Raw genomic sequence first — 27,463 nt, 5'->3', positions numbered from 1 at the left:
AAGAATGGATAAGGATATATATGAGTACAAGTGGGTTGAAAAGGAGAGAACAACAAAGGCTTCCAGAGTTCTCTTTTCTTCTTCTTCTTTCTTCCTGTGCGTGTGAACCAAAGCCAAGGTAAGATTTCTGATTATGAGTTTCTTGTTAAATTTAAGATTGATTTTTGATTATTAGATGATAACTAAGCTTAAGTAAAGCTTAAGTTATCTTAATATCAAAGGATGATTGAGTTAGGAGAGATTAAGATGTGAAGTTCTTAAATGAAATCTTGGAATAGGTTATAACTAGAATTGAAAGTTAATTTGACTTGTCATCAATCTAGTTAAGACATACGCAGTATTAAATGTGGAATTCAAAACATGTTGAAAAATTGATGTAATTATTGAATTACATATGAAGGATAGGATTTGGAGGTTTAAGATGAAATAAATAAGTATAGATTGGTTTAAGTATGTGTACTAGAGTTAAGAATGAAAAAGAGGATTAAACATGAAGGATGTAATCCAAAATGAATGAATTTTCGGGTTTAAAAAGAGGATTCTGGGCAGAGTGCATCGATGCACTTCATAATGCATCGATGCATCAAGGTTAAAAACCAGAATTTTTGAATATGTATCGATGCATAGTAAGCATCGATGCACTCTTTTAAAATAAAAACATCGAATGCAATGGTGCATCGATGCATAAGGAGTGCATCGATGCATCCCAGCAATAATACTACATCGAATACCTTTATGCACCGATGCATCAGTAGTGCATCGATGCATACCTTCATTAAAAGATGAAATTGACTTTTTTCTTAGTCTAAAGAGTGAACCATTAGAGTATATTAGTTATAATACTGATATAAATCCATGTGTGATTATGTAGATACTAAAAGTAAGCTTATTCTGGAACGATCAAAGGATTAGAATCGAATCAAAGCAAAGCTAAGGTGAGTGCATACTATATGTATATTATAATGGAATAAGACTTGTGATAAGTCTATCCCTATGTGATTTTTATAATACAGTAGTTGTGAACATGCATACATGATAATTATTGTGATACATGCATAAGACATATATGTTCATGTGATATATGTGATATGATATGTGATATGAGAACATGATATGAAGTGATATGAGATACAAGATCACAAGAGAAATGATATGAGTACATGAACATATGAAATATAAGAATAATGTCCATAGTATACGATATGAGAACTATAGGTGCAATTGGCATGCCAAGAGTCGAGGGTATAATAGTCTTTCAGGATGTAGTGGTCCTACGGGACATAGATAATAGTCCTACGAGACGAATACTGAACTAAGGTTCGGTGCCCGATGAGAGACTTGATACGAGCTGTGGTGACAGCATTAGTGCACAACCTCAATGTACTCACATACTCTATTCTCAAAATATACATGGGCAACAACAACAGCAATTGAAATACCGATTTACAGTGAAAGTGATACAAGAAGGTAAGTTTCGTATGTGCATTATATGATTATATATGTTATCGTGTGATAGATACATGCATATTGAAATGTCATGATCCAATGGTAAGTATGAACATTCATAATTTTATTGTTGCATATTCATTTATTGCCTCACTAAGTCTATGACTTAGCGTGTAAGTGATTTACACGTAGGTACCAAGAATCAGGAAAAGTGGAAATAGAAGTAGCACGGACAACAATACTACTAAGAGATCATATCAGAAGTAATTGACAAAGTATGTACTTGGTTATGTATAGAGTGTTGGCATGTAATAAGTGTTAATTACGAATACTCTGATCGATTTTGTATTTTATGGTCTTATGTAAATTAATGTATTTCGTTTTAATGAAAGTTTTAAAAATCCCGGGATTTTCTATAAGAGTCAAAGTTTGAAAAGTCAATGTGACACCTCAGACTTGTATTCGGGTCGGATATGAGTTAAGGGTGTTACATTTAATGGTATCAGAGCTACGGTTTAGTTGATTCTCGGCAAAACCAAGTCTAGAGTGTTTTATAAGGTATACATGCCAACAAAATAGTGGTAACTTCTGATCTGATGGAATAGTAAGTATATTGTTTTGCTAATAGAACTATATGGTTGTATTTTTATAGATGTCCGGACAAGGTAGATCTAAAAATGAAGCGGGAGACGATAGACCCGCTGAAAGCAGTAATTCACCTGCCCTGGCCAGGCAGAGTGAAGAACAGACATCCTATGGAATGCCTGTCAATGATCAAGATATATTCTTTAGAATGTTAGACGCGGTATTGACGCATTTCCAACCTCCTGTTACTTCAACTCCAAAAATGAATGTTGCGAAAGAGTTGAAGGGATTAGGAGCGTCGGAATAGAGTAAGGGTGTTACATTTAATGGTATCAGAGCTACGGTTTAGTTGATTCTCGGCATAAACCGAAGTCTAGAGTGTTTTATAAGGTCTACATGCCAACAAAATAGTGGAAACTTCTGATCTGTGGAATAGTAAGTATATTGTTTTGCTAATAGAACTATATGGTTGTATTTTTATGTGTCCGGACAAGGTAGATCTAGAAATGAAGCGGGAGCGATAGACCCGCTGAAAGCAGTAATCACCTGCCCTGGCAAGGTAGAGTGAAGAAAGACATCCTCTGGAATGCCTGTCAATGATCAAGATATTCTTTAGAATGTTAGACGCGGTATGACGTTTCCAACCTCCTGTTACTTCAACTCCAAAAATGAATGTTGCGAAAGAGTGAAGGGATTAGGAGCTCCATAGTTTAAGGGGAAACCAATGAGGTCCTGTTATTGCTGACCTTTGGCTTAATGACATGAAAGTCATGCTTACGGGACTTCATTGTTCCGATGCTGAGAAGCTGGATGGAGTAATTTCCTTGTTGAGAGGACAAGCAATGATCTGGTGGACCAATGTTACATTGAGGATATCTAATGCCCAAGTAACTTGGTCATTATGTTTAGAAGAATTCAAGCATAAGTACATTGGAGATCAATTTGTTCGTCGAATGAAGCAAGAGTTCATGAATTTGAAGCAATGGAATCACACTGTATATGAGTACGAGTGTGAATTCAATAAGTTGAGCCGCTTTGCTGCCGAGCTAGTTCCTACTGAAAAGGATGCTTGTGAGTGGTTCGTAGAGGGTTTACGTCCTTGGTTAAAGGAAATGTTGATTGTCTTGAATTTATCATCATTTCAAGAAGTAGTTAACCGTGACAAGGCTCTGAAAAGAGCTCAGAACGAGAGGTTTGAAAATTCAAGAGCTCAGACAGTCAAAAGAACGGGTGTTTCTTCGAGTTCCACACCATCAAAAAGGGGCAGAGATGCTGGTTTTCGACCCCAGGTTAGATCAGAATCAGTGGCATCCTCCGCTAGAGGATAAAATCAAATGAGAGGTAGAAAAACTCAGTCAGAGGGATCTGGAGCTGGGAGAACTAATAAGAGTCAAGCCAGACAATGCTCGCATTGTGAAAAGAATCATTTAGGAGTATACCAGATGATTTCTGGAGTCTGTTTTAGATGTGGAGACGCCAGACATTTCGTGCGAGATTGTCCAATGTCAACCAGTAAATCTGTACAGCCAGAGAGGTCTGTTTCTGTAGCCCAGATGGGAAGAGGTAGAGGCAGAAGAAGAAGTCAGTCAGAGTCCTCTGCTCAATAGGAGATACACTCCATGCTCGAGTGTACAACCTCAGACCAATGAGGATTGTGATGACCCATATATTATAACAGGTACTTTCTATGTTTGACAAAGGTGTTATTGTATTGATTGATCCGGGGTCTACATTCATATATTAGGAGTACGTTAGTAAGAGAATTGAATTCCTTTAGAAACTACTAGCAATGAAGTAATAGTGACGAATCCATTAGGGCACAGTACGGGTAAATATGGTGAGTCGAGGGTGCCCCATACGAATCAGGGAATTGAATTCCCTGCTAATCTGATGGAATTACCTTTTGATGATTTCAAAGAGATACTGGGGATAGATTGGTTATCGTTATTACGCTGATATCGATTGTAGATGAAAGAGTGACGTTGAGAAGTTCCGATGAATAGAAGTTATTGTATTTAGTGAAAGATGGAATCTATTAGCAAATGTGATTTCAATGATTACTGCAAAGAAGTTACTACTACAAGGATGTCAAGGGTTTATTGTAATGTACTGGATGTTAGAACCAAGGAGAAAGGGATTGAAGAGATTCCTATAGTCAGAGAGTTTCTCGATGTTTCCTGCAGAGTTGCCAGGTTTACTCCTGACGAGAGGTAGAATTCCAGATTGAGATAATACAAGGAACAACGCCCATTGTAATGGCACCATACAGAATGGCTCCAAAAGAATTGCAAGAATTAAAGATTCAATTAAAGGAGTTATTGGACAAAGTGTTTATTAGACCTAGTGTATCACCTTGGGGAGCTCCAGTTCTATTTGTTAAGAAGAAAGATGGATTAATGCGTCTTTGTATCGATTACAGACAACTCAATAAAGTGATCATCAAGAACAAGTATCCACTTCCCCGAATCGGCGATTTATTTGATCAATTAAAGGAAGCTTCAGTGTTCTAAAAAATTGATCTACGTTCGGGTTATCATCAATTAAAGATTCAAGAAAAAGACATTTAAAAAATGACATTTAGAAGAAGATATGGTCACTATGAATTTATCGTGATACCGTTTGGAGTTACGAATGCACCAGCTGCTTTTATGGATTTAATGAACAAAATTTTCCAACCGTATTTGGATCAGTTTGCTGTGGTGTTTATTGATGATATTTTAATATATTCAAAGTCAGAAGAAGAGCATGTTCACACTTAGATTGTTTTACAGATTTTACGAGACAAGAAGCTTTATGCTAAATTTTCTAAATGTGAATTCTGGTTGAATGAAGTGGCATTTCTTGGACTAATTTATGCAGAAGGAGTTCGAGTGGATCCCCAAAAGATTAAAGCTATTTTGGAGTGGGAAGTTCCAAAGAATGTATCGGAAGTTAGAAGTTTTCTGGGGTTAGCTGGTTATTATCGAAGGTTTGTTAAAAACTTTTCGATTATAGCATTACCCCTGACTAAACTGTTGAAAAAGGAAGTAAAATTTGTTTGGACTCAAGAATATCAAGAGAGTTTTGAAAAGTTAAAGAAGATTCTCACAGAAGCTCCAGTGTTAGTTCAACCCGAGTCTGGAAAGAACTTTATAGTGTATAGTGATGCGTCTCATAGTGGTTTGGGATGCGTATTAATGCAAGAAGGCAAGGTGGTGGCCTATGCTTCGAGACAACTAAGGCCGCACGAGAAGAATTATCCAACACATGATCTAGAGATGGCTGCAGTAGTGTTCGCTTTAAAGATATGGCGTCATTACATGTATGGTGAAAAATGCTACTTGTATACAGATCAAAAGAGTTTAAAGTACTTGATGACTCAGAAAGAGTTGAATTTAAGACAAAGAAGATGGGTGGAATTTCTCAAGGATTATGATGTGGTGATTGATTTCCATCCTGGAAAGGCAAATGTGGTAGTTGATGCCTTGAGTCGAAAGAAGTTTGCAGCTTTGCGAACTCTTGATGCTAGATTATCGTTAAGAGAAGATAGTGCAATTTGTGCAGAACTAACGATCAAGCCCGTATGGCTAAGTCGAATTAAAGAATTGCAAGTTAAAGATGAAAAGTGTTTAAAGAGGATACAACAGATAAAGAATGGAGAGGGTACGGATTATGAGATTAAGTCTGATGAGAACTTGTATTATCGAGAAACATTAGTAATTCCAGATGATGATGAATTAAAGAATGATTTGTTAACGGAAGCTCATTGTAGTCCATTGACAATGCATCCGGGAGGGAACAAAATGTATATGGATCTCAAGAGTCGATATTGGTGGCCGAGAATGAAGAAAGACATTACGGACTTTGTATCAAAGCGTTTGACTTGTCAATAAGTCAAAGCTGAGCATCAAGTTCCGTCAGGATTGTTACAACCAATTTCAATTCCTCAATGGAAATGGGAAACATAACGATGGATTTGTGACGGGTTTGCCTTTAACTCCGAACAAAAAGGATTCAATCTAGGTAATCGTGGATAGATTGACTATGTCAGCCCATTTTATTCCAGTACGAACTGATTTCTCCATGGATAGGTATGCTGAGTTGTATATTAGAGAGAATATACGGTTGCATGGTGTACCTATTTCTATAGTTTCTGATCGGGATCCTAGATTCACATCACGGTTTTGGAAGTCATTACATAGAGCATTGGGAACTCGGTTAAACTTCAGTACAGCGTTTCATCCTCAAACCGTGGTCAATCGAGCGAACTATTCAATTCTAGAGGATATGCTAAGCTGTGTCATTGAATTGAAAGGATCATGAGAAAGGTATTTACCACTTGCTGAATTTGCATACAACAATAGTTATCAGTCAAGCATCAAAATGGCTCCCTATGAAGCTCTTTACGGAAGAAGATGTCGTACGTCCTTGAACTGGTATGAACTTAATGATCGAGAAGTTATTGGTCCTGAGTTGATTCAGAATACAGAAGAGAAAGTTCAAGTAATTCAGAATAATCTGAAAGCTGCAGCTGATAGACAGAAATCGTATGCTGATTTAAAAAGGAAAGAAATTGAACTTCAAGTCGGAGATAAAGTGTTCTTGAAAGTGTCTCCGTGTAAGAAAGTATTGAGGTTTGGACGTAAAGGAAAGTTGAGTCCTTGGTTCATTGGACCTTATGAGATTACTAAGAGGGTAGGATCAGTAACATATCAGTTAGTTTTGCCACCTGAAATGGAAAAGATACACAATGTTTTTCATGTCTCAATGCTTAGGAAATACAGATCTAATCCATCTCACATTGTGACTACTGAATAAATTGAGATTCGACCAGATTTAACTTATGAGGAGGAACCTGTTCAAATATTAGCTCACGAAGTCAAGCAATTAAAGAACAAGACTATTCCATTGGTTAAAGTCTTGTGGAGGAATCACAAAGTAGAGGAAGCAACATGGGAACGTGAAGAGGACATGAGGATTAAGTACCCCTACCTCTTTGCATAATGAAAATTCGAGGACAAATTTTTTTAAGGGGAGAGTTGTAACATCCTCAATACCGGGTTAGTGACTAAATTGGAAAGTTTTAGATTTTGGTGATTAAAATAGAATGAATGAACAGTATAAAGATTTATATGTAAATGATTGTGTAGGATTGAATTGAAAGGAAGAAGGAATGGAAGGGAAAAGAGTCATTTACAAAAAAAATTAATTAAAGAAGGGATAAGGATATATATGAGTACAAGTGGGTTGAAAAGGAGAGAACAACAAAGGCTTCCAGAGTTCTCTTCTTCTTCTTCTTCTTCTTTCTTCCTTGTGCGTGTGAACCAAAGCCAAGGTAAGATTTCTGATTATTGAGTTTCTTGTTAAATTTAAGATTGGTTTTTGATTATTAGATGATAACTAAGCTTAAGTAAAGCTTAAGTTATCTTAACATCAAAGGATGATGGAGTTAGGAGAGATTTAAGATGTGAAGTTCTTAAATGAAATCTTGGAATAGAGTTTATAACTAGAATTGAAAGTTAAATTTGACTTGTCATCAATCTAGTTAAGATATACGAAGTATTAAAAGTGGAATTCAAACATGTTGAAAAATTGATGTAATTATTGAATTACATATGAATGATAGGATTTGGAGGTTTAAGATGAAATAAATAAGTATAGATTGGTTTAAGTATGTGTACTAGAGTTAAGAATGAAAAAGGGGATTAAACATGAAGGATTTAATCCAAAATGAATGAATTTTTGGGGTTCAAAAAGATGATTATGGGCAGAGTGCATCGATGCACATTCATAATGCATCGATGCATCAAGGTTAAAACCCAGAAATTATTTGAATGTGTATCGATGCATTAGTAATGCATCGATGCACTCTTTTAAAATAAAAACATCGAATGCAATTGGTGCATCGATGCATAAGGAGTGCATCGATGCATCCCAGCAATAATACTACATCGAATACCTTTTATGCACCGATGCATCAGTAGTGCATCGATGCATACCTTCATTAAAAGATGAAATTGACTTTTCTCTTAGTCTAAAAGAGTGAACCATTAGAGTATATTAGTTATAATACTGATATAAATCCATGTGTGATTATATAGATACTAAAAGTAAGCTTATTCCGGAACGATCAAAGGATTAGAATCGAATCAAAACAAAGCTAAGGTGATGCATACTATATGTATATTATAATGGAATAAGACTTGTGATAAGTCTAATCCCTATGTTGATTTTTATAATACAGTAGTTGTGAACATGCATACATGATAATTATTGTGATACATGCATAAGACATATATATGTTCATGTGATATGATATGTGATATGACATGTGATATGAGAACATGATATGAAGTGATATGAGATACATGATCACAAGAGAAATGATATGAGTACATGAACATATGAAATATAAGAATAATGCCCATAGTATACGATATGAGAACTATAGGTGTAATTGGCATGCCAAGAGTCGAGGGTATAATAGTCATTCGGGATGTAGTCCTTCGGGATATAGTGGTCCTACGGGACATAGATAATAGTCATACGGGACGAATACTGAACTAAGGTTTGGTGCCCCATGAGGGAATTGATACGAGCTGTGGTGACAGCATTAGTGCACAACCTCAATGTACTCACATACCTCTATTCTCAATAATATACATGGGCAACAACAACAGCAATTGAAATACCGATTTACAGTGAAAGTGATACAAGAAGGTAAGTTTCGTATGTGCATTATATGATTATATATGTTATCGTGTGATAGATACATACATATTGAAATGTCATGATCGAATGGTAAGTATGAACATTCATAATTTTATTGTTGCATATTCATTTATTGCCTCACTAAGTCTATGACTTAGCGTGTAAGTGATTTACACGTAGGTACCAAGAATCAGGAAAAGTGGAAATAGAAGAAGCACGGACAACAATACTACTAAGAGATCATATCAGAAGTAATTGACAAAGTATGTACTTAGTTATGTATAGAGTGTTGGCATGTAATAAGTGTTAATTACGAATACTCTGATCGATTTTGTATTTTATTGTCTTATGTAAATTAATGTATTTCGTTTTAATGAAAGTTTTAAAAATTCCCGGGATTTTCTATAAGAGTCAAAGTTTGAAAAGTCAAATGTGACACCTCAGACTTGTATTCGGGTCGGATATGAGTTAAGGGTGTTACATTTAATGGTATCAGAGCTACGGTTTAGTTGATTCTCGGCATAAACCGAAGTCTAGAGTGTTTTATAAGGTATATATGCCAACAAAATAGTGGAAACTTCTGATATGATGGAATAGTAAGTATATTGTTTTGCTAATAGAACTATTTGGTTGTATTTTTATAGATGTCCGGACAAGGTAGATCTAGAAATGAAGCAGGAGACGATAGACCCGCTGAAAGCAGTAATTCACCTGCCCTGGCCAGGCAGAGTGAAGAACAGACATCCTCTGGAATGCCTGTCAATGATCAAGATATATTCTTTAGAATGTTAGACGCGGTATTGACACATTTCCAACCTCCTGTTACTTCAACTCCAAAAATGAATGTTGCGAAAGAGTTGAAGGGATTAGGAGCTCCAGAGTTTAAAGGGGAAACCAATGAAGGTCCTGTTATTGCGGACCTTTGGCTTAATGACATGAAAGTCATGCTTACGGGACTTCATTGTTCCGATGCTGAGAAGCTGGATGGAGTAATTTCCTTGTTGAGAGGACAAGCAAGGATCTGGTGGACCAATGTTACATTGAGGATATCTAATGCCCAAGTAACTTGGTCATTATGTTTAGAAGAATTCAAGCATAAGTACATTGGAGATCAATTTGTTCATCGAATGAAGCAAGAGTTCATGATTTGAAGCAATGGAATCACACTGTATATGAGTACGAGTGTGAATTCAATAAGTTGAGTCGCTTTGCTGCCGAGCTAGTTCCTACTGAAAAGGATGCTTGTGAGTGGTTTGTAGAGGGTTTACGTCCTTGGTTAAAGGAAATGTTGATTGTCTTGAATTTATCATCATTTCAAGAAGTAGTTAACCGTGACAAGGCTCTGAAAAGAGCTCAGAACGAGAGGTTTGAAAATTCAAGAGCTCAGATAGTCAAAAGAACGGGTGTTTCTTCGAGTTCCGCACCATCAAAAGGGGGCAGAGATGCTGGTTTTCGACCCCAGGTTAGATCAGAATCAGTGGCATCCTCCGCTAGAGGATCAAATCAAATGAGAGGTAGACAAACTCAGTCAGTGGGATCTGGAGCTGGGAGAACTAATAAGAGTCAAGCCAGACAATGCCCGCATTGTGAAAAGAATCATTTAGGAGTATACCAGATGATTTCTGGAGTCTGCTTTAGATGTGGAGACGCCAGACATTTCGTGCGAGATTGTCCAATGTCAACCAGTAAATCTGTACAGCCAGAGAGGTCTGTTTCTGTAGCCCAGATGGAAAGAGGTAGAGGCAGAAGAAGAAGTCAGTCAGAGTCTTCTGCTCAACAGGAGATACACTCCACTGCTCGAGTGTACAACCTCAAGACCAATGAGGATTGTGATGACCCAGATATTATAACAGGTATATTTCTATTGTTTGACAAAGGTTATTGTATTGATTGATCCGGGGTCTACATATTCATATATTACTAGTACGTTAGTAAGAGAATTGAACATTCCTTTAGAAACTACTAGCAATGAAGTAATAGTGACGAATCCATTAGGGCACAGTACTCGGGTAAATATGGTGAGTCGAGGGTGCCCCATACGGATTCAGGGAATTGAATTCCCTGCTAATCTGATGGAATTACCTTTTGATGATTTCGAAGAGATACTGGGGATAGATTGGTTATATCGTTATTACGCTGATATCGATTGTAGATTGAAAAGAGTGACGTTGAGAAGTTCCGAATGAATAGAAGTTATTGTATTCAGTGAAAGATGGAATCTATTAGCAAATGTGATTTCAGTGATGACTGCAAAGAAGTTACTGCTACAAGGATGTCAAGGGTTTATTGCTAATGTACTGGATGTTAGAACCAAGGAGAAAGGGATTGAAGAGATTCCTATAGTCAGAGAGTTTCTCGATGTATTTCCTGCAGAGTTGCCAGGTTTACCTCCTGACAGAGAGGTAGAATTCCAGATTGAGATAATACCAGGAACAACGCCCATTGCAATGGCACCATACAGAATGGCTCCAAAAGAATTGCAAGAATTAAAGATTCAATTAAAGGAGTTATTGGACAAAGTGTTTATTAGACCAAGTGTATCACCTTGGGGAGCTCCAGTTCTATTTGTTAAGAAGAAAGATGGATCAATGCGTCTTTGTATCGATTACAGACAACTCAATAAAGTGACCATCAAGAACAAGTATCCACTTCCCCGAATCGACGATTTATTTGATCAATTAAAGGAAGCTTCAGTGTTCTAAAAAATTGATCTACGTCCGGGTTATCATCAATTAAAGATTCAAGAAAAAGACATTTAAAAAACGACGTTTAGAATAAGATATGGTCACTATGAATTTATCGTGATACCGTTTGGAGTTACGAATGCACCAGCTGCTTTTATGGATTTAATGAACAGAATTTTCCAACCGTATTTGGATCAGTTTGTTGTGGTGTTATGATGATATTTTAATATATTCAAGTCAGAAGAAGAGCATAGTCACACTTACAGATTGTTTTACAGATTTTACGAGACAAGAAGCTTTATGCTAAATTTTCTAAATGTGAATTCTGGTTGAATGAAGTGGCATTCCTTGGACATGTAATTTCTGCAGAAGGAGTTCGAGTGGATCCCCAAAAGATTAAAGCTATTCTGGAGTGGGAAGTTCCAAAGAATGTATCGGAAGTTAGAAGTTTTCTGGGGTTAGCTGGTTATTATCGAAGGTTTGTTAAAAACTTTTCGATTATAGCATTAACCCTGACTAAACTGTTGAAAAAGGAAGTAAAATTTGTTTGGACTTAAGAATGTCAAGAGAGTTTTGAAAAGTTAAAGAAGATTCTCACAGAAGCTCCAGTGTTAGTTCAAACCGAGTCTGGAAAAAACTTTATAGTGTATAGTGATGCGTCTCATAGTGGTTTGGGATGCGTATTAATGCAAGAAGGCAAGGTGGTGGCCTATGCTTCGAGACAACTAAGGCCGCACGAGAAGAATTATCCAACACACGATCTAGAGATGGCTGCAGTAGTGTTCGCTTTAAAGATATGGCGTCACTACTTGTATGGTGAAAAATGCTACTTGTATACGGATCACAAGAGTTTAAAGTACTTGATGACTCAGAAAGAGTTGAATTTAAGACAAAGAAGATGGGTGGAATTTCTCAAGGATTATGATGTGGTGATTGATTTCCATCCTGGAAAGGAAAATGTGGTAGTTGATGCCTTGAGTCGAAAGACGTTTACAGCTTTGCGAACTCTTGACGCTAGATTATCGTTAAGAGAAGATGGTGCAATTTGTGCAGAACTGATGGTCAAGCCCGTATGGCTAAGTCTAATTAAAGAATTGCAAGTTAAAGATGAAAAGTGTTTAAAGAGGATACAACAGATAAAGAATGGAGAGGGTACGAATTATGAGATTAAGTCTGATGAGAACATGTATTATCGAGAAAGATTAGTAATTCCATTTTATTCCAGTACGAACTGATTTCTCCATGGATAGGTATGCTGAGTTGTATATTAGAGAGATTATACGGTTGCATGGTGTACCTATTTCCATAGTTTCTGATTGGGATCCTAGATTCACATCACGATTTTAGAAGTCATTACATAGAGCATTGGGAACTCGGTTAAACTTCAGTATAGCGTTTCATCCTCAAACCGATGGTCAATCCGAGCGAACTATTCAAATTCTGGAGGATATGCTAAGAGCTTGTGTCATTGAATTGAAAGAATCGTGGGAAAGGTATTTACCACTTGCTGAATTTGTATACAACAATAATTATCAGGTACGTCCTTGAACTGATATGAACTTAAGGATCGAGAAGTTATTGGTCCTGAGTTGATTCAGAATACAGAAGAGAAAGTTCAAGTAATTCAGAATAATCTGAAAGCTGCAGCTGATAGACAGAAATCGTATGCTGATTTAAAAAGGAAAGAAATGAATTTCAAGTCGGAGATAAAGTGTTCTTGAAAGTGTCTCCGTGTAAGAAAGTATTGATGTTTGGACGTTGTCTCCGTGTAAGAAAGTATTGAGGTTTGGACGTAAAGGAAAATTGAGTCCTCGGTTCAATGGACCTTATGAGATTACTAAGAGGGTAGGATCAGTAGCATATCAGTTAGTTTTGCCACCTGAAATGGAAAAGATACACAATGTTTTTCATGTATCAATGCTTAGAAATAGATCTGATCCACTCACATTTGACTACTGAAGAAATTGAGATTCGACCAGATTTAACTTATGAGGAGGAACCTGTTCAAATATTAGCTCACGAAGTCAAGCAATTAAAGAACAAGACTATTCCATTGGTTAAAGTCTTGTGGAGGAATCACAAAGTAGAGGAAGCAACATGGGAACGTGAAGAGGACATGAGGATTAAGTACCCCTACCTTTGCATAATGAAATTCGAGGAAAATTTTTTAAGGGGGAGAGTTGTAACATCCTCAATACCGGGTTAGTGACTAAATTGGAAAGTTTCAGATTTTGGTGATTAAAATAGAATGAATGAATAGTATAAAGATTTATATGTAAATGATTGTGTAGGATTGAATTGAAAGGAAGAAGGAATGGAAGGGCAAAAGAGTCATTTACAAGGAAAATTAATTAAAGAAGGGATAAGGATATATATGAGTACAAGTGGGTTGAAAAGGAGAGAACAACAAAGGCTTCCAGAGCTCTCTTCTTCTTCTTCTTCTTCTTCTTCTTCTTCTTCTTCTTCTTTCTTCCTTGTGCGTGTGAACCAAAGCCAAGGTAAGATTTCTGATTATTGAGTTTCTTAAATTTAGATTGGTTTTTGATTATTAGATGATAACTAAGCTTAAGTAAAGCTTAAGTATCTTAACATCAAAGGATGATGGAGTTAGGAGAGATTTAAGATGTGAAGTTCTTAAATGAAATCTTGGAATAGAGTTTATAACTAGAATTGAAAGTTAAATTTGACTTGTCATCAATCTAGTTAAGATATACGAAGTATTAAAAGTGGAATTCAAACATGTTGAAAAATTGATGTAATTATTGAATTACATATGAATGATAGGATTTAGAGGTTTAAGATGAAATAAATAAGTATAGATTGGTTTAAGTATGTGTACTAGAGTTAAGAATGAAAAAGGGGATTAAACATGAAGGATTTAATCCAAAATGAATGAATTTTCGGGGTTCAAAAAGAGGATTATAGGCAGAGTGCATCGATGCACATTCATAATGCATCGATGCATCAAGGTTAAAACCCATAAATTATTTGAATGTGTATCGATGCATTAGTAATGCATCGATGCACTCTTTTAAAATAAAAACATCGAATGCAATTGGTGCATCGATGCATAAGGAGTGCATCGATACATCCCAACAATAATACTACATCGAATACCTTTTATGCACCGATGCATCAGTAGTGCATCGATGCATACCTTCATTAAAAGATAAAATTGACTTTTCTCTTAGTCTAAAGAGTGAACCATTAGAGTATATTAGTTATAATACTGATATAAATCCATGTGTGATTATATAGATACTAAAAGTAAGCTTATTCCGGAACGATCAAAGGATTAGAATCGAATCAAAGCAAAGCTAAGATGAGTGCATACTATATGTATATTATAATGGAATAAGACTTGTGATAAGTCTAATCCCTATGTTGATTTTTATAATACAGTAGTTGTGAACATGCATACATGATAATTATTGTGATACATGCATAAGACATATATATGTTCATGTGATATGATATGTGATATGACATGTGATATGAGAACATGATATGAAGTGATATGAGATGCATTATCACAAGAGAAATGATATGAGTACATGAACATATGAAATATAAGAATAATGCCCATAGAATACGATATGAGAACTATAGGTGTAATTGGCATGCTAAGAGTCGAGGGTATAATAGTCATTCGGGATGTAGTCCTTCGAGATATAGTGGTCCTACGGGACATAGATAATAGTCCTACGGGATGAATACTGAACTAAGGTTTGGTGCCCCATGAGGGAATTGATACGAGCTGTGGTGACAACATTAGTGCACAACCTCAATGTACTCACATACCTCTATTCTCAATAATATACATGGGCAACAACAACACCAATTAAAATACCGATTTACAGTGAAAGTGATTCAAGAAGGTAAGTTTTGTATGTGCATTATATGCATTGCATTTTATCTATATTTTTAATTTTCTGACTGCCGGAGGTCTTCCACGGAAGCTACTCTCAACCTGGCGTTGGGGGCAGCCTACTACCCTACATCCCCCTTACCCCATTGCATATGGGAATTGGGTTTTGTTGTTGTTGTTATTGTTGTTGTATATGTTATCGTGTGATAGATATATACATATTGAAATGTCATGATCCAATGGTAAGTATGAACATTCATAAGTTTATTGTTGCATATTCATTTATTGCCTCACTAAGTCTATGACTTAGCGTGTAAGTGATTTACACGTAGGTACCAAGAATCAGGAAAAGTGGAAATAGAAGTAGCACGGACATCAATACTATTAAGAGATCATATCAGAAGTAATTGACAAAGTATGTACTTTGTTATGTATAGAGTGTTGACATGTAATAAGTGTTAATTACGAATACTCTGATCGATTTTGTATTTTATGGTCTTATGTAAATTAATGTATTTCGTTTTAATGAAAGTTTTAAAAATTCCCGGGATTTTCTATAAGAGTCAAAGTTTGAAAAGTCAATGTGACACCTCAGACTTGTATTCGGGTCGGATATGAGTTAAGGGTGTTACACTTGCTCCACCAAAATGACCTCCACATGGGGCCGAATGATAATGGCACAAAATATCACGTTGCTCCTATTCGGGTACACATCGTCTAATGAGCTGATCGGCACAATGCTTGAACAAATATGGCTCATCCCAAAAATAGTGCCTTGCATCGTGCTTGAATTTCTTTTTAGCCTGACTATCTAAATCAAAAGGCAGAATTCTACTAACAAGAAAATTAACAAGGTCAACGTACCATGGAATTGCCGCGGCTTATAAAATTTTCTCATCAGGAAATTTCTCTTTAATATCTACAGTTTCATGGCATTCAGAATTGTTCTCTAGCCTAATTAAGTGATCAGCAACTTGATTCTTAGTTCCTTTTCTATCTACCACCTCTAATTCGAATTCTTACAAAAGTAAGATCCACCTAATAAGTCTAGGCTTGGCATCCTTTTTGTTCAATAAATATTTTATAGCCGAATGATCAGTGTGAACAATGACTTTAGTGCCTATCAGGTAAGGTCTAAATTTATCAAAAGAAAATACCACGGCAAACAATTCTTTCTCAGTGGTGGTGTAGTTCAATTGTGCTTCATTTAAAGTACGACTAGAATAATAAATAACATGAAAGATTTTACCTCGGCGTTGCCCCAAAACAGCTTCTACGGCATAATTGCTTGCATCACACATCAGCTCAAATGGTGATGTCCAATCGGGAGGAACTACAATGGGTGCCGAGATCAGTTGTCTTCTCAGCTCAGTAAATGCACCGAGGCATAACTCGTCAAACACAAAGGGTTGGTTTTGTTGAAGTAATGTGCACAAGGGCTTAGAAATCTTGGAGAAACCTTCTATAGAATCTAACATGTCCAAGAAAACTTCTTATCCCCTTGACCGAGTTGGTGGTGGTAACTTTTAAATCACTTCAATCTTCGCCTTATCCACCTCAATACCCTTGTGTGAAATTTTGTGGCCTAATACAATGCCTTCAATCACCATGAAGTGACATTTTTCCCAATTTAAGACCAACTCAGCCTCTTCGCATCTTTTGAGAACTTTTGCTAAATTGCCGAGGCATCGTTCAAAATCATCCCCACAAACAGAAAAGTCGTCCATGAATATCTCCAGAAAATCCTCAACCATGTCTGAAAATATAGATTGCATACAGTGCTGAAACGTTGCCGGTGTATTACAGAGTCCAAAAGGCATCCTCCTAAAGGCAAAAGTACCATAGGGACAAGTGAATGTAGTCTTCTCTTGATCCTATGTTGCGTTGGCGATTTGATTGTACCCCGAGTATCCATCCAAAAAGCAATAGAATTCTTTGCCGGCCAATCGATCCAACATTTGGTCGATGAAAGGTAGAGGAAAATGGTCATTCTTTGTAGCTTTGTTGAGTTTTCTATAGTCCATGCATATCCTCCATCCGATAATAATGCGAGTGGGTAATAGCTCATTCTCCTCATTAGTAACCACCGTCGTGACTCCTTTCTTCAGAACACATTGGACAGGGCTCACCCATGAGCTATTGGAGATAGGGTAAATCACTCCAACATCAAGCCATTTCGGAATTTCTTTCATTACCACTTGTTTTATAATAGGGTTGAGTCTTCTTTGTGGTTCGATTGAATTACCGTGGCAATCTTCCATTATAATCTTGTGCATGCAGATTGTGGAACTAATGCCCTTCAAGTCGGCCATAGTCCAACCAATTACTTTCTTATACTGCATCAACACACTTAACAAACTTTGCTCTTGATTAGTAGTAAGGTTAGCGGAAATAATCACCGGTAAAGCCTCATCACTACCTAAATAAACATATTTAAGATGCCCTGGCAAAGTCTTAAGCTCTAGAGTAGGTGCATGCAATATTGAAGGCTTAGGAGGAATGAATTCATCAAAATTTAGAGGTTTAAATTTCATACCTGATCTAACTTCTAGTAAGCTAGATTGCTCCTCCAAAATTGAAAAGTTGTCGGACTCCACTAAGCTTTTATCATCCACCAAATAATCATTTTCTGCTAGCTGAATAAAATTGTTCTGGCAAAGATATTCAGTATCTTCTTCAATCACTGAGTTCGATTCAGAAATACCTTGGCATTCTTCAGTGTCATCGACATATTTGAGCGTTCGAAACACATTGACAGTCATACACTGATCGGCCACTCTCATGGTGAGTTCACCTCTTTCACAATCTATCAAAATACGTCAAGTGGCTAGGAAAGGTCTTCCCAGAATAATCGGTGCCTTGGCATCAACTTCGCAGTCCAAAATTAAGAAGTCGACTAGAAACACAAACTTATCCACCCGTATTATAATATCCTCGACTCTCCTTTCAGGTTTAACATGGGATCTGTCGGCAAGTTGTAAAATAACCGAGGTGGGTCTTGCATCTCCTATGCCAAGCTTCAAGAATATCGATTTTGGCATTAAGTTAACACTTGAGCCAAGATCACATAGTGCCTTTCCAACGAAATTAGCTCCAATAGAACAAGGAATTATGAAAGCTGCCCGGATCATTTCGTTTTGGCGGCAACTTACTCCATGAAGAACAAAATTCTGTTGTCGTGGCAACAGTCTCTACTTTCCTCTTTTTGGTACAGATTTTCTTTAGAAATTTGGCATACATCGACATCTGTTCAATAGCTTCCAAGAGAGGTACATTGATATGGAGTTGATCAAGAATGTCCACGAACTTCTTGAACTGAAATTCATCATTATGCTTCTTCAATCTTTGCGGGAAGGGTGGTGGAGGTCTCGCTTCCTTAACTGCAGTAGTAGGAATTGCTTTTGCCTTGGCATCAGAATATGGTGCCTTAGTTGAATCATCAGTAGAACCCTCCTCCTTGTCCTTCTCAGTAATGGTATGGTCATGCAATTCAGCTTCACCACTTTCAGTAGTGGGAGAAGAGTCATCATGTTGTGGCGCACTAGCCTTGACTTGTTGATTGATTTGTGTTCCACTCCTAAGAGTTAACACATTGCAATGCTCTTTTTCAGGCCCTTTAGTGACTTCAGTATCACTTGGCAATCGCCCTTGCTGACGCTCTTGTAATGCCGTAGCAATCTGACCAACTTCACCTTCCAAAGCTCTTAAAGACGAGCTATGTCTTTGAAGTAAGACGCCTTGACTATGAAGTAAAACTCCTTTGATTTTTAATTGAAGTAGAATGGTCTTGCAGTATTGTCTTTGTAGTAGTTATGAACTCTTGAATTGTAGCTTCCAAGGAACTCATGTTTGCTGAAGTTGAACCTCCTTTGTTAACATTATGCCATGGCATAGCATTCTGGTAACCTTGAGGCTCATTGTGAGTCTGCTGCCGAGTAGGTTGACTAGCATTGTGGGCTCCTTGATTTCCCCATGAGAAATTGGGGTGCTGACGCCATTCAGCATTATAAGTGTTAGAGTAAGGATTGTTGTTGCCTCGATTGTAATTGCCTACAAAGTTGATGGACTCATGATTGCTTGGGCATTCGCTCTCATGATGATTACATTGGCATAACAGACATGCCAAGCTAGTTGCTTTCACTTCCTTCACCTCAGTAGAACGTTGTAAGTTTTTCAGCATATTGGTGATAGTTGAGAGTTGAGCGGACACTGAATCCTTAGTATCTAACTCAAATACTCCAGGTGCTCTCATCCCACTCCCAAGTCTTGAGGAAGGAAACTGATAATCGTTATTAGCAATTCTGTCCAAGATAGCAAACGCCTTAGTAGGTGATTTATCTAACAATGTCCCATTTGCTGAGGCATCCAATAACATCCTCGTGGGTGCATTGACTCCATTATAGAACATGACTACTTGAGTCCAATCGTGAAAACCATGATTTGAACACTTTCGAAGCAAACTCTTGTAAGGATCCCAACACTCGTACATGGATTCGTCATCGCCCTGGCGAAAAGATGATATATCATTCCTTAGCTGCGCATTCATGTTTTGTGGGTTGTACCTCAATAAGAAACTCTTGCAAAGATCAGCCCACGTTTCCATCGAACCGGCTGGTACACCACTCAACCAAGCCTTTGCTCTGTCACGCAAATGAATACGGAAACAACTTTAATTTCAGAAAATCCTCATGTACTCCCTCTTGGCGAAAAGAATCACAAACTTCTAGAAAATTACGAATGTGCTGCATGGCATCTTCATTTGGCATACCCCTAAACTTCCCAATGGAATTCAACATGTTGAATATGACTGGTTTCAGTTCGAAATGTGAAGCTTGAATTTCGGGTGCCACAATCCCAGGATTCAGATCATCCAGCATCGGATTTAAGTGATCACGAATAACACGCGGCCTATTAGCAGATTCAACATTGCCTAATTCCGCGACATTCTGATTTCCGTCATCCTGACCAATGCCTTGGTTTCCAATCTGATACATATTTCCTCTAGCGCATTGTGCTCATCTCCTTTGTCTAAAGAGTCTTTCAATTTCAGGTTCTATCAGTTCTAAAGGCTCTTCAGAATTTCTTCTAGGTATAAACTAGATAAACCTGAAAAATAAAACAAAAATATAAAGTAAACTATACACAAGTAAAAATACAAAACAAAATAAAATGCTCTGGCGAAACTAAATAACTTCAGGCTGCCAATCCCGCAACGACGCCAAAAACTTGTTGTGTGTTGTGAGTACTATAAAATATACGCAAATAATGTGCAAGTATACACAATCGCTCAAGTAATACAGTGATGAGTGAGTATCGTCTCCACAGGGATTGGGTGAAATTATGAAAGTCTAACCAAAGCTAAGCACTAATCTATCTATGTATAGTTAGTCTCTTTATATATACAAATATCACGGTAAATGAAAATGTGTATAAAGGTGGATGTAGATGAATAGTCTGATGGTGTAGCAGATGGAAATGTAATGGCAAGATAAGATGTTTAGTGTTGAAAATGATGTAATGTCGAGGCAATGAAAGATGGTAAATAACAGTAAATAAAATGAAAAGAAGATAATCCTCACGTGACAAGCTTCCAATAGAATGAATAGCAGGGATTGATCTAAGGATGCTAAACTTATTTATCAGGTATATCTAAGTTATCTAGTCTTTACTTGCTCGACAGGGCTTTCCTAAAATGTTCTCAAAAGAACCTAATAGAATAGGATGCCAAGGCATTTGCTCTCACTCAACGATGTTGGCCAGCCTACCCTATTGATAAAACACCCTTTTTAGTCGTTGAAATCCTATCCTAGTCTCTCCCGAGATCTAATGGATTAGGTTGTAATATCCCTAGGCCGGTTCAAAGTCCCTTGGAAATACTATAACCCATTGCTTATGAGGATCTTATCTTGCGGTTCTCTCGAATACTTACAAGTATTTCTAGCTTAGGTTTCTCCCGAATACCTAAACTTCATCTAAGAAATTGACATTTCCATGCCTCTTACAAGCCTAGATGGTGAAGCATTCATAAGCAAAGCAAATAAAGAACCAAAATAAACTCAAATATATCATTAAAATAAAGTCTAAACATTCATTAAACCAACCACCACCAAATAAGTTAGTTCATGGTGGGGTTCGAAATATCCAAACACAAAGTCATGCAAATATTCGTTCCATCAACCCATAAATAAATCAAAAAATAGTAGCAAAAAGGGAAGTGAGAAGAAGCCTTCGACGCACCACCGGAGGTCTCCTCGGCCACCACGAATCACCTTAGCTCGCTAGCTCCTCTCGGCACCTAGCTCGCCACTCCTTGGAGCTTAATCAATGGAGGAAAACCCAAGGAAAAAGAAAAGGAATTAAAAATCTATTTTTTTTCTGCTCTATGCGTGTGCTTCTTCACGTCTCTCCTCTCTCCCTTTAGGTGTCATTATAATAAAAGGATCTAGGGGTAATGATTAGGTTGTTAGGTGCGAAATACCCCTCATACCCCTAGAATCACACCATAAGCATGAACTTAAATCTCCAGGTGGCGTTAGTCCTCTAGAAGGTGGCTACATCAATCATTCCACTTGCAGTGCAAGCTTTCCTCATACAACTGTATCTTTTTGTCGTTTTCTACGCTAGAAATGCCAAGGCATTTCAATATGCTTCAGCAACGTTTGATGCCGCGACATTTCTTCCCAACAAATCCTTTTTTCTTGCTAGTCCTGCACATCATAGACAAATTGCAACTTTCCCTCAAGCAGCGTCATTAAGAAATAAAATAGCACTACCACCACAAATGCAACTATATGCAACTACATGATCTTAAAATGCCTAAAATGAACTTTTAAACAAACAATAACTTAAGTGAAAAAGGCCTTAAAAGTAGACTTTTTAGGAAGTTAACATATATATATATATCAATGGTTCATTAACTTATAGCTTATGTCACATGTTCATTTCATTCTTTATGTCTTTATCATATAACTTATTTCATATTCTTCCATTATTACATAATAATGTTTTACACAAATCATATAGCATATCAATATATTTAGTCATGCATACATACAATTAATGTAATACTTATAATCACATATAGCACATATAATCATAACAACCACATAATCATGTTCATGACTTCATGCATATTACTCTAGGAAATAGACTCATCGCAAGTCTTATTTCCATTAAACACTACAGGTCACTAGTATGCACTCACCTGTATTTCTTTGCTTTTCCCCTGATTGATCTTACCGGGTAATTATTCTGGAACTTGTTTAAGCTCTGAATTTACATAGTAATATATTGATACATATCAGTATACTAATTAATATATTCTAAACTATCGATTCTTAGGCTAAAAGAAAGTTATTTTCATCTTTTAATAAAGGTATGCATCGATGCACTCTACAGTGTATTGATGCATTCCTTAACGTGTGCATCGATGCACTACCTGTGCATCGGTACACAAATCACCTTCGATGTTTTATTCTTAAGGGGATGCATCGATGCACTAATTGCATTCGATGTTCATTTATTTGAGAGTGCATCGATACACCTTGAAGATTCATCGATGCACACAACCCAGAAATTCCATTTTAAGCACGAAATTTACTCTCTTTTTAGCTCAACTTTTCATCTTTCACCTCCTTTAATTAACTCTTATACACTATTTAAACTAATTAATACCCATTCAATACCTCTAAAACTTAAAAATTCAATCATCCACATAGAATTCAAGAATCTCACTCAAATTCCAACACAATCTAAATCTAATTCTAACACTTCATATGTCTTAATTAAGTTGAGGACAAGTCAAATTCATCCTTAGAATTTCAAAAACCATTATATATCAAAAGTTAATTTCTAAACTCTTAATATAAATTTCTTTCTAATTCTCTCTTCTTGATGTTTTAAGCTTATATAAGCTTTCCTTAAGCTTATATAACCCCCAAAGATTCAAAACCAACTTATAAATTCAAGAGATTAATAGCTACAAATCAAACTTACCTTTAAGCTTGAGCTACGAGAAGAAGAAGAAGAGAGCAAGAAGAAGGCTTCTAGAAATCTCCCAAAAGTCACGTGTATAACTCTTATTTAAAGGAAAAAAATATCATTTAAGCTGAAAAGACTAAATTACCCATTTAATTATTCATATATGCTATTTAATCATCATCAAAATTTTTTACTTAAATCCCATAACTTTAACTTATTTCAAAATTGAGCACAAAACTTTCAAAATTCTCATTTTAGTCACTAGCCGGATTTTGGGATATTACACAATCGACCTTAGTGATTAAAGAATCGTTGTTATCCTTAAGGTCACGAGTTCGAGATGAGGCCTTTTTTCTTTTCACTTGAAGGATAAGGTGAGCATTGCATATGTAGGGTATGAGTGTTCATTGTCAAATAGTTAAGAATCTTTGTACATATATTACATTGTATTCACCCTAGATTTAAAAAAAAAACTCAAAATTCACAAGATAACACATAATTTGTCTAATATTTAAACTTACAATGATCTAAATTGTTATTAGACCAAGTATTTTGAGAATACAAGGTTTTCTTCTTTAGTTCAGTCTTTAGATTAAATATTTAATAAATTCTTATATATTTTTTTAATTTAAATATCTATTTTTATATGAACCAAAATACTATTTGACTAAAATTATATCGAATATACAAATTTTAACAGGGTCGGGGCCCCTTGGGCCCTCACTAAGCTCCACCCCTGAATATGACATTATAAAAAATATTAAAAAATTAAGATAAAACCAATATTAGATTTGATTCAAGTAGTAAGTAGCTTAATATCATTTAAGTAAAGTCTTGAATACTTGTGTATGCAGAAAATCTTTGTTGGGAGGCTCATCCATTAAAGCTATGTGTGCAATGTGGGTCGGTCTAGATTAATCAAGGCGAAATTTATCTGTTAAAATTTTAACAATATAATACTAAAATAAAATAAAAATTAAACGTTAGATATAATTTTAAAATAAAATTAATAAAAAAATAGTAAACGTATAGTTTACCGTCTTTAAAAAAATAAGATCGTTTGTAAGTTTATTAAAAATGAAGGAAAAACATTGATGGGACTGGAAGCGCATAAATCCAGACAAGTTGGGAGCCCATCGCGATGACTACAAACATCAGCGCCATCTCCACCATACCCAACTTCACATTTTTCTTGCTTTTCCAAGTTTCCCTCTTCCCACTACATTGTGGTAATTATGCCATACAACAGTTTAATTTAAGATTAAAAGATAATAAAAATTAACTCAATTAAAAATATGATAAAATAATCTAATTTAATATAAGAAAATTTTAATATATTTAATTGTCATTAAAAATATATATTTAGTCTAAAATATTATATCTTTTTATCACGTTTTCAATTATATTTATTTCGTGTTTTAGCCTTGAATGTGTTTTGGGCTTTCGCACCACTTCACGCCTCTTTCAAAATCCCCATATTTGTTCCATTCATCTCTTTTTATTTTCCTCTGTAAAGTCAAACTTTACTTCTAATTAATCTCTTTTATCTTGTCTTCTTCCTTTGAAAAAAGGTTTGAAACTTTGGTTCAAGCAAGGAGATTTAGTCCCCTTTTTTAGATGCAAGGAGGTGTTGTTAACGTTGGTGATGGTGGTTCTGAAAGTGGGTCAATATCCACAGTGTCAAGGGAGGAAAACATGGTGCTTTCCTCAGAGGATTCTTCATGCACTGATCAGTCAGAGTTGGAATTGGGCCTTGGGTTGAGCGTTGGTGGTGGCGCTGGTTTTAAGATGCATCATGCTTCGAAGGATGCTCAGTTTGCTAGGATTTTGATTCCTAAAGATTTTCCTTCTCTGGTTACTTCTGCTGCTTCGTCGCAGCTAAGACCAAGAATACCGCTGATTCTATGGTTGCTGTTAATGGCTTAAGGTATGTATCTCATAAATTCCAGAACTCTGTTATTATAAATACAAGATCAAGAGAAAGCTAGAATAATCCTTTCAGGGAACCGAATGTACTTTTTGTTGTTGGTAGATTACAATTACAGAGGCATTTCTTTCATGTTATTCATTCAGAAAAAAAAAAGGTATTGGAAAGGGATACAACTTTTATTGTTAGATTGTTCAAGATTTGGTATAAATTTGGGAGTATTTCCAGTCTATATAAGATGAATCATCTAGTGCTTCTGTTTATCTTCAATATATAAATGATTAGATCACATGGTCTTGATCTTCAATTTCCAAATTCAATACTTTGGTTCCTCTTTCCTTGATGATAAGATCTTTCAATCAAATGATTGGTTATATCTTTCTCAGCTCATCATTTTGCAAACTAGGTAAAGCAGAAACAGGTGATTGTCCCAATATTATATAGTTGATCAAATTGCAGAGTTCTTGAACCAAACCTTAAGAGCCAACCAACCCTCAGGGAATCGAGTGAATGGCGTTGTTCCGGGATTAATAATGCACCGGTTTATATAGAAAACTGTACATGCGATGCCTTGTTAACGAAGCTCCATATGAGGCATGGCACAATTCATGCCATCAAGACCAGTTTTAATGTGTACACTTGTTATTTAGATTTAACCATTTTGGCGTTCACTGATTAGCTGAAAACGTTTTTTTATGCTAACATACTATTTGGTTGTGATGGGTTAATTACGTATTGCAGCTCTTGAACATTTTCTTTACTTATATTTCCCTCTTAACTTCTCTTGTTTTTCTTCAATTTGAAAACAGTCAAGTTGTGGGGTGGCCTCCTATCGGTGCTCATAGAATGAATAGCATGGTTAACCAAGCAAAAGCACCGGCCGTGGTAGGATTTAACTCAACAACGGAGAACTGTAAAAACGAGACCTCGATGGTTGAGAAGAGTAACGTTGGCAGCTCTGGTAAGGCTAGGCTCAGACAATCTCTTTTTGTGAAGGTGAATATGGATGGAATTCCAATTGGAAGGAAGGTTGATCTGAATGCCCATGAATCCTATGAAAAGTTGGCAAAAACTCTGGAAGATATGTTTCTCGAATCGACCCCAAGTGTCAGTCAAGTTGGCAAAGATGAATTAACTAGTAAGTGCTTATTTAAGTACGGTCGCAGGGATGTTGTAAGCTGTATGACAACCATGTCTCAACTGATATATGGAACTTTAATCAAATTGATTATGGATTCTTAAGTCTGTCACTGCATATATAAAACCGAAATGCAGACGTGAGTTGTCATGAGAAGCAATTTTGACAAGCATCCCTTTTGTTTCTCAAGCATTGTGTCGAAATAGGAAAATATTAGGCTGGAACTTTAGACCTCTAAATTCCACTGTAAAGAATGTCCTAGTTCAAACAACAAGGAAGACTAAAATTTTGCATTAGATTATAATGGAAGCATGTTTCTCTTTTATGATAGTTGTGACTTTTGTGATTAGGATCAAGGGCGCTGGAGCATGGCATGACAAACAAATTAACAAGAACTTCAGAACTGCTGGATGTATCATCCAACTTTGCGCTTACTTACAAGGACAAAGAGGGTGACTGGATGCTTGTTGGCGATGTTCCTTGGGAGTATGTATCTTTTCAATATACCCAGATTTTTCGTTTTCCCTAAAGTACCAATGTATGTCGCATAGTTGGACATGAGTATGATCGTCCAAATATATATATATATAAAGAATTTGGTCATCCTTGCATCAAACATGTATACCTGGATCCAACATTCATCTTTAGGCATATGAATCCTCTCTGCTTTGATGCAGGATGTTTGTTAGTTCCGTGAAGAGGCTTCGAATCATGAGGACATCTGAGGCTACCGGATTGGGTATGTAGATCCATAATGTTCATATTCTGTTCTCATACTGTTCATATCTTAAGGTTTACTCAAATTCATAACCTATAGCTCCAAGATTACAAGGAAGGAACCAGAGACGAAAATGCAAGCCCAACTAGAACATCATTCTCTCAAGTGGGCCATATAGGATGAATAAGACATGCTGCAAGCAACATACAAATGCAAAAAACAAATACAAATAGTTAAAAACCATAAGTTTGAACCTTCCTACTTCTCAGTTTGTTCCCGATTCTTGTATCATTTCGTTACTTGTTTTCGTCAATCTCAATTTACAGGTTTTGAAAAGAGCAAATGTCTTTGTTTTTAATGTAATATATTCACACATAAGGGTTCCACTTCCATATAGAAGTAAAATCATACGAGTTTTTACTACCCA

General features: G+C 36.3%; 2 protein-coding genes and 1 pseudogene across 2 annotated transcripts; all 3 read left to right on the top strand.

The window, feature by feature from the left end:
* LOC120143626 overlaps nucleotides 1-26,091 on the top strand; it is a 43,923-nt pseudogene extending 17,832 nt beyond the window's left edge.
* LOC120143605 (auxin-responsive protein IAA11-like) lies at nucleotides 24,871-26,422 on the top strand. The gene is made up of 2 exons (XM_039157898.1): nucleotides 24,871-25,160; nucleotides 25,990-26,422. The coding sequence occupies exons 1-2, from the start codon at nucleotides 24,871-24,873 to the stop codon at nucleotides 26,420-26,422; spliced, it is 723 nt and encodes a 240-aa protein (XP_039013829.1).
* On the top strand, nucleotides 26,158-27,463 carry LOC120143627 (auxin-responsive protein IAA13-like). Its single transcript, XM_039157905.1, has 4 exons — nucleotides 26,158-26,296; nucleotides 26,669-26,804; nucleotides 26,996-27,057; nucleotides 27,136-27,463. Exons 2-4 carry the CDS (start codon nucleotides 26,692-26,694, stop codon nucleotides 27,183-27,185), a joined length of 225 nt encoding a protein of 74 aa, XP_039013836.1. The 5' UTR covers nucleotides 26,158-26,296; nucleotides 26,669-26,691; the 3' UTR covers nucleotides 27,186-27,463.

The sequence above is a fragment of the Hibiscus syriacus genome, unplaced genomic scaffold (genome assembly GCF_006381635.1).
Source record: "Hibiscus syriacus cultivar Baekdansim isolate YM2019G1 unplaced genomic scaffold, ASM638163v2 tig00110858_pilon, whole genome shotgun sequence".
Classification (NCBI taxonomy): Eukaryota; Viridiplantae; Streptophyta; class Magnoliopsida; order Malvales; family Malvaceae; genus Hibiscus; species Hibiscus syriacus.
This window is presented reverse-complemented; position numbering and strand designations above follow the sequence as displayed.

Bases quoted from the DNA above. Each gene is read 5' to 3' on its own strand.
- LOC120143605 (XM_039157898.1), top strand. From the start codon at position 24,871: ATGCAAGGAGGTGTTGTTAACGTTGGTGATGGTGGTTCTGAAAGTGGG. The intron at 25,161-25,989 runs GTTGCTGTTAAT...ATTTGAAAACAG, and splicing joins AGAATACCGCTGATTCTATG to TCAAGTTGTGGGGTGGCCTC.
- LOC120143627 (XM_039157905.1), top strand. From the start codon at position 26,692: ATGACAAACAAATTAACAAGAACTTCAGAACTGCTGGATGTATCATCC. The intron at 26,805-26,995 runs GTATGTATCTTT...GCTTTGATGCAG, and splicing joins GTTGGCGATGTTCCTTGGGA to GATGTTTGTTAGTTCCGTGA. The intron at 27,058-27,135 runs GTATGTAGATCC...CATAACCTATAG, and splicing joins ATCTGAGGCTACCGGATTGG to CTCCAAGATTACAAGGAAGG.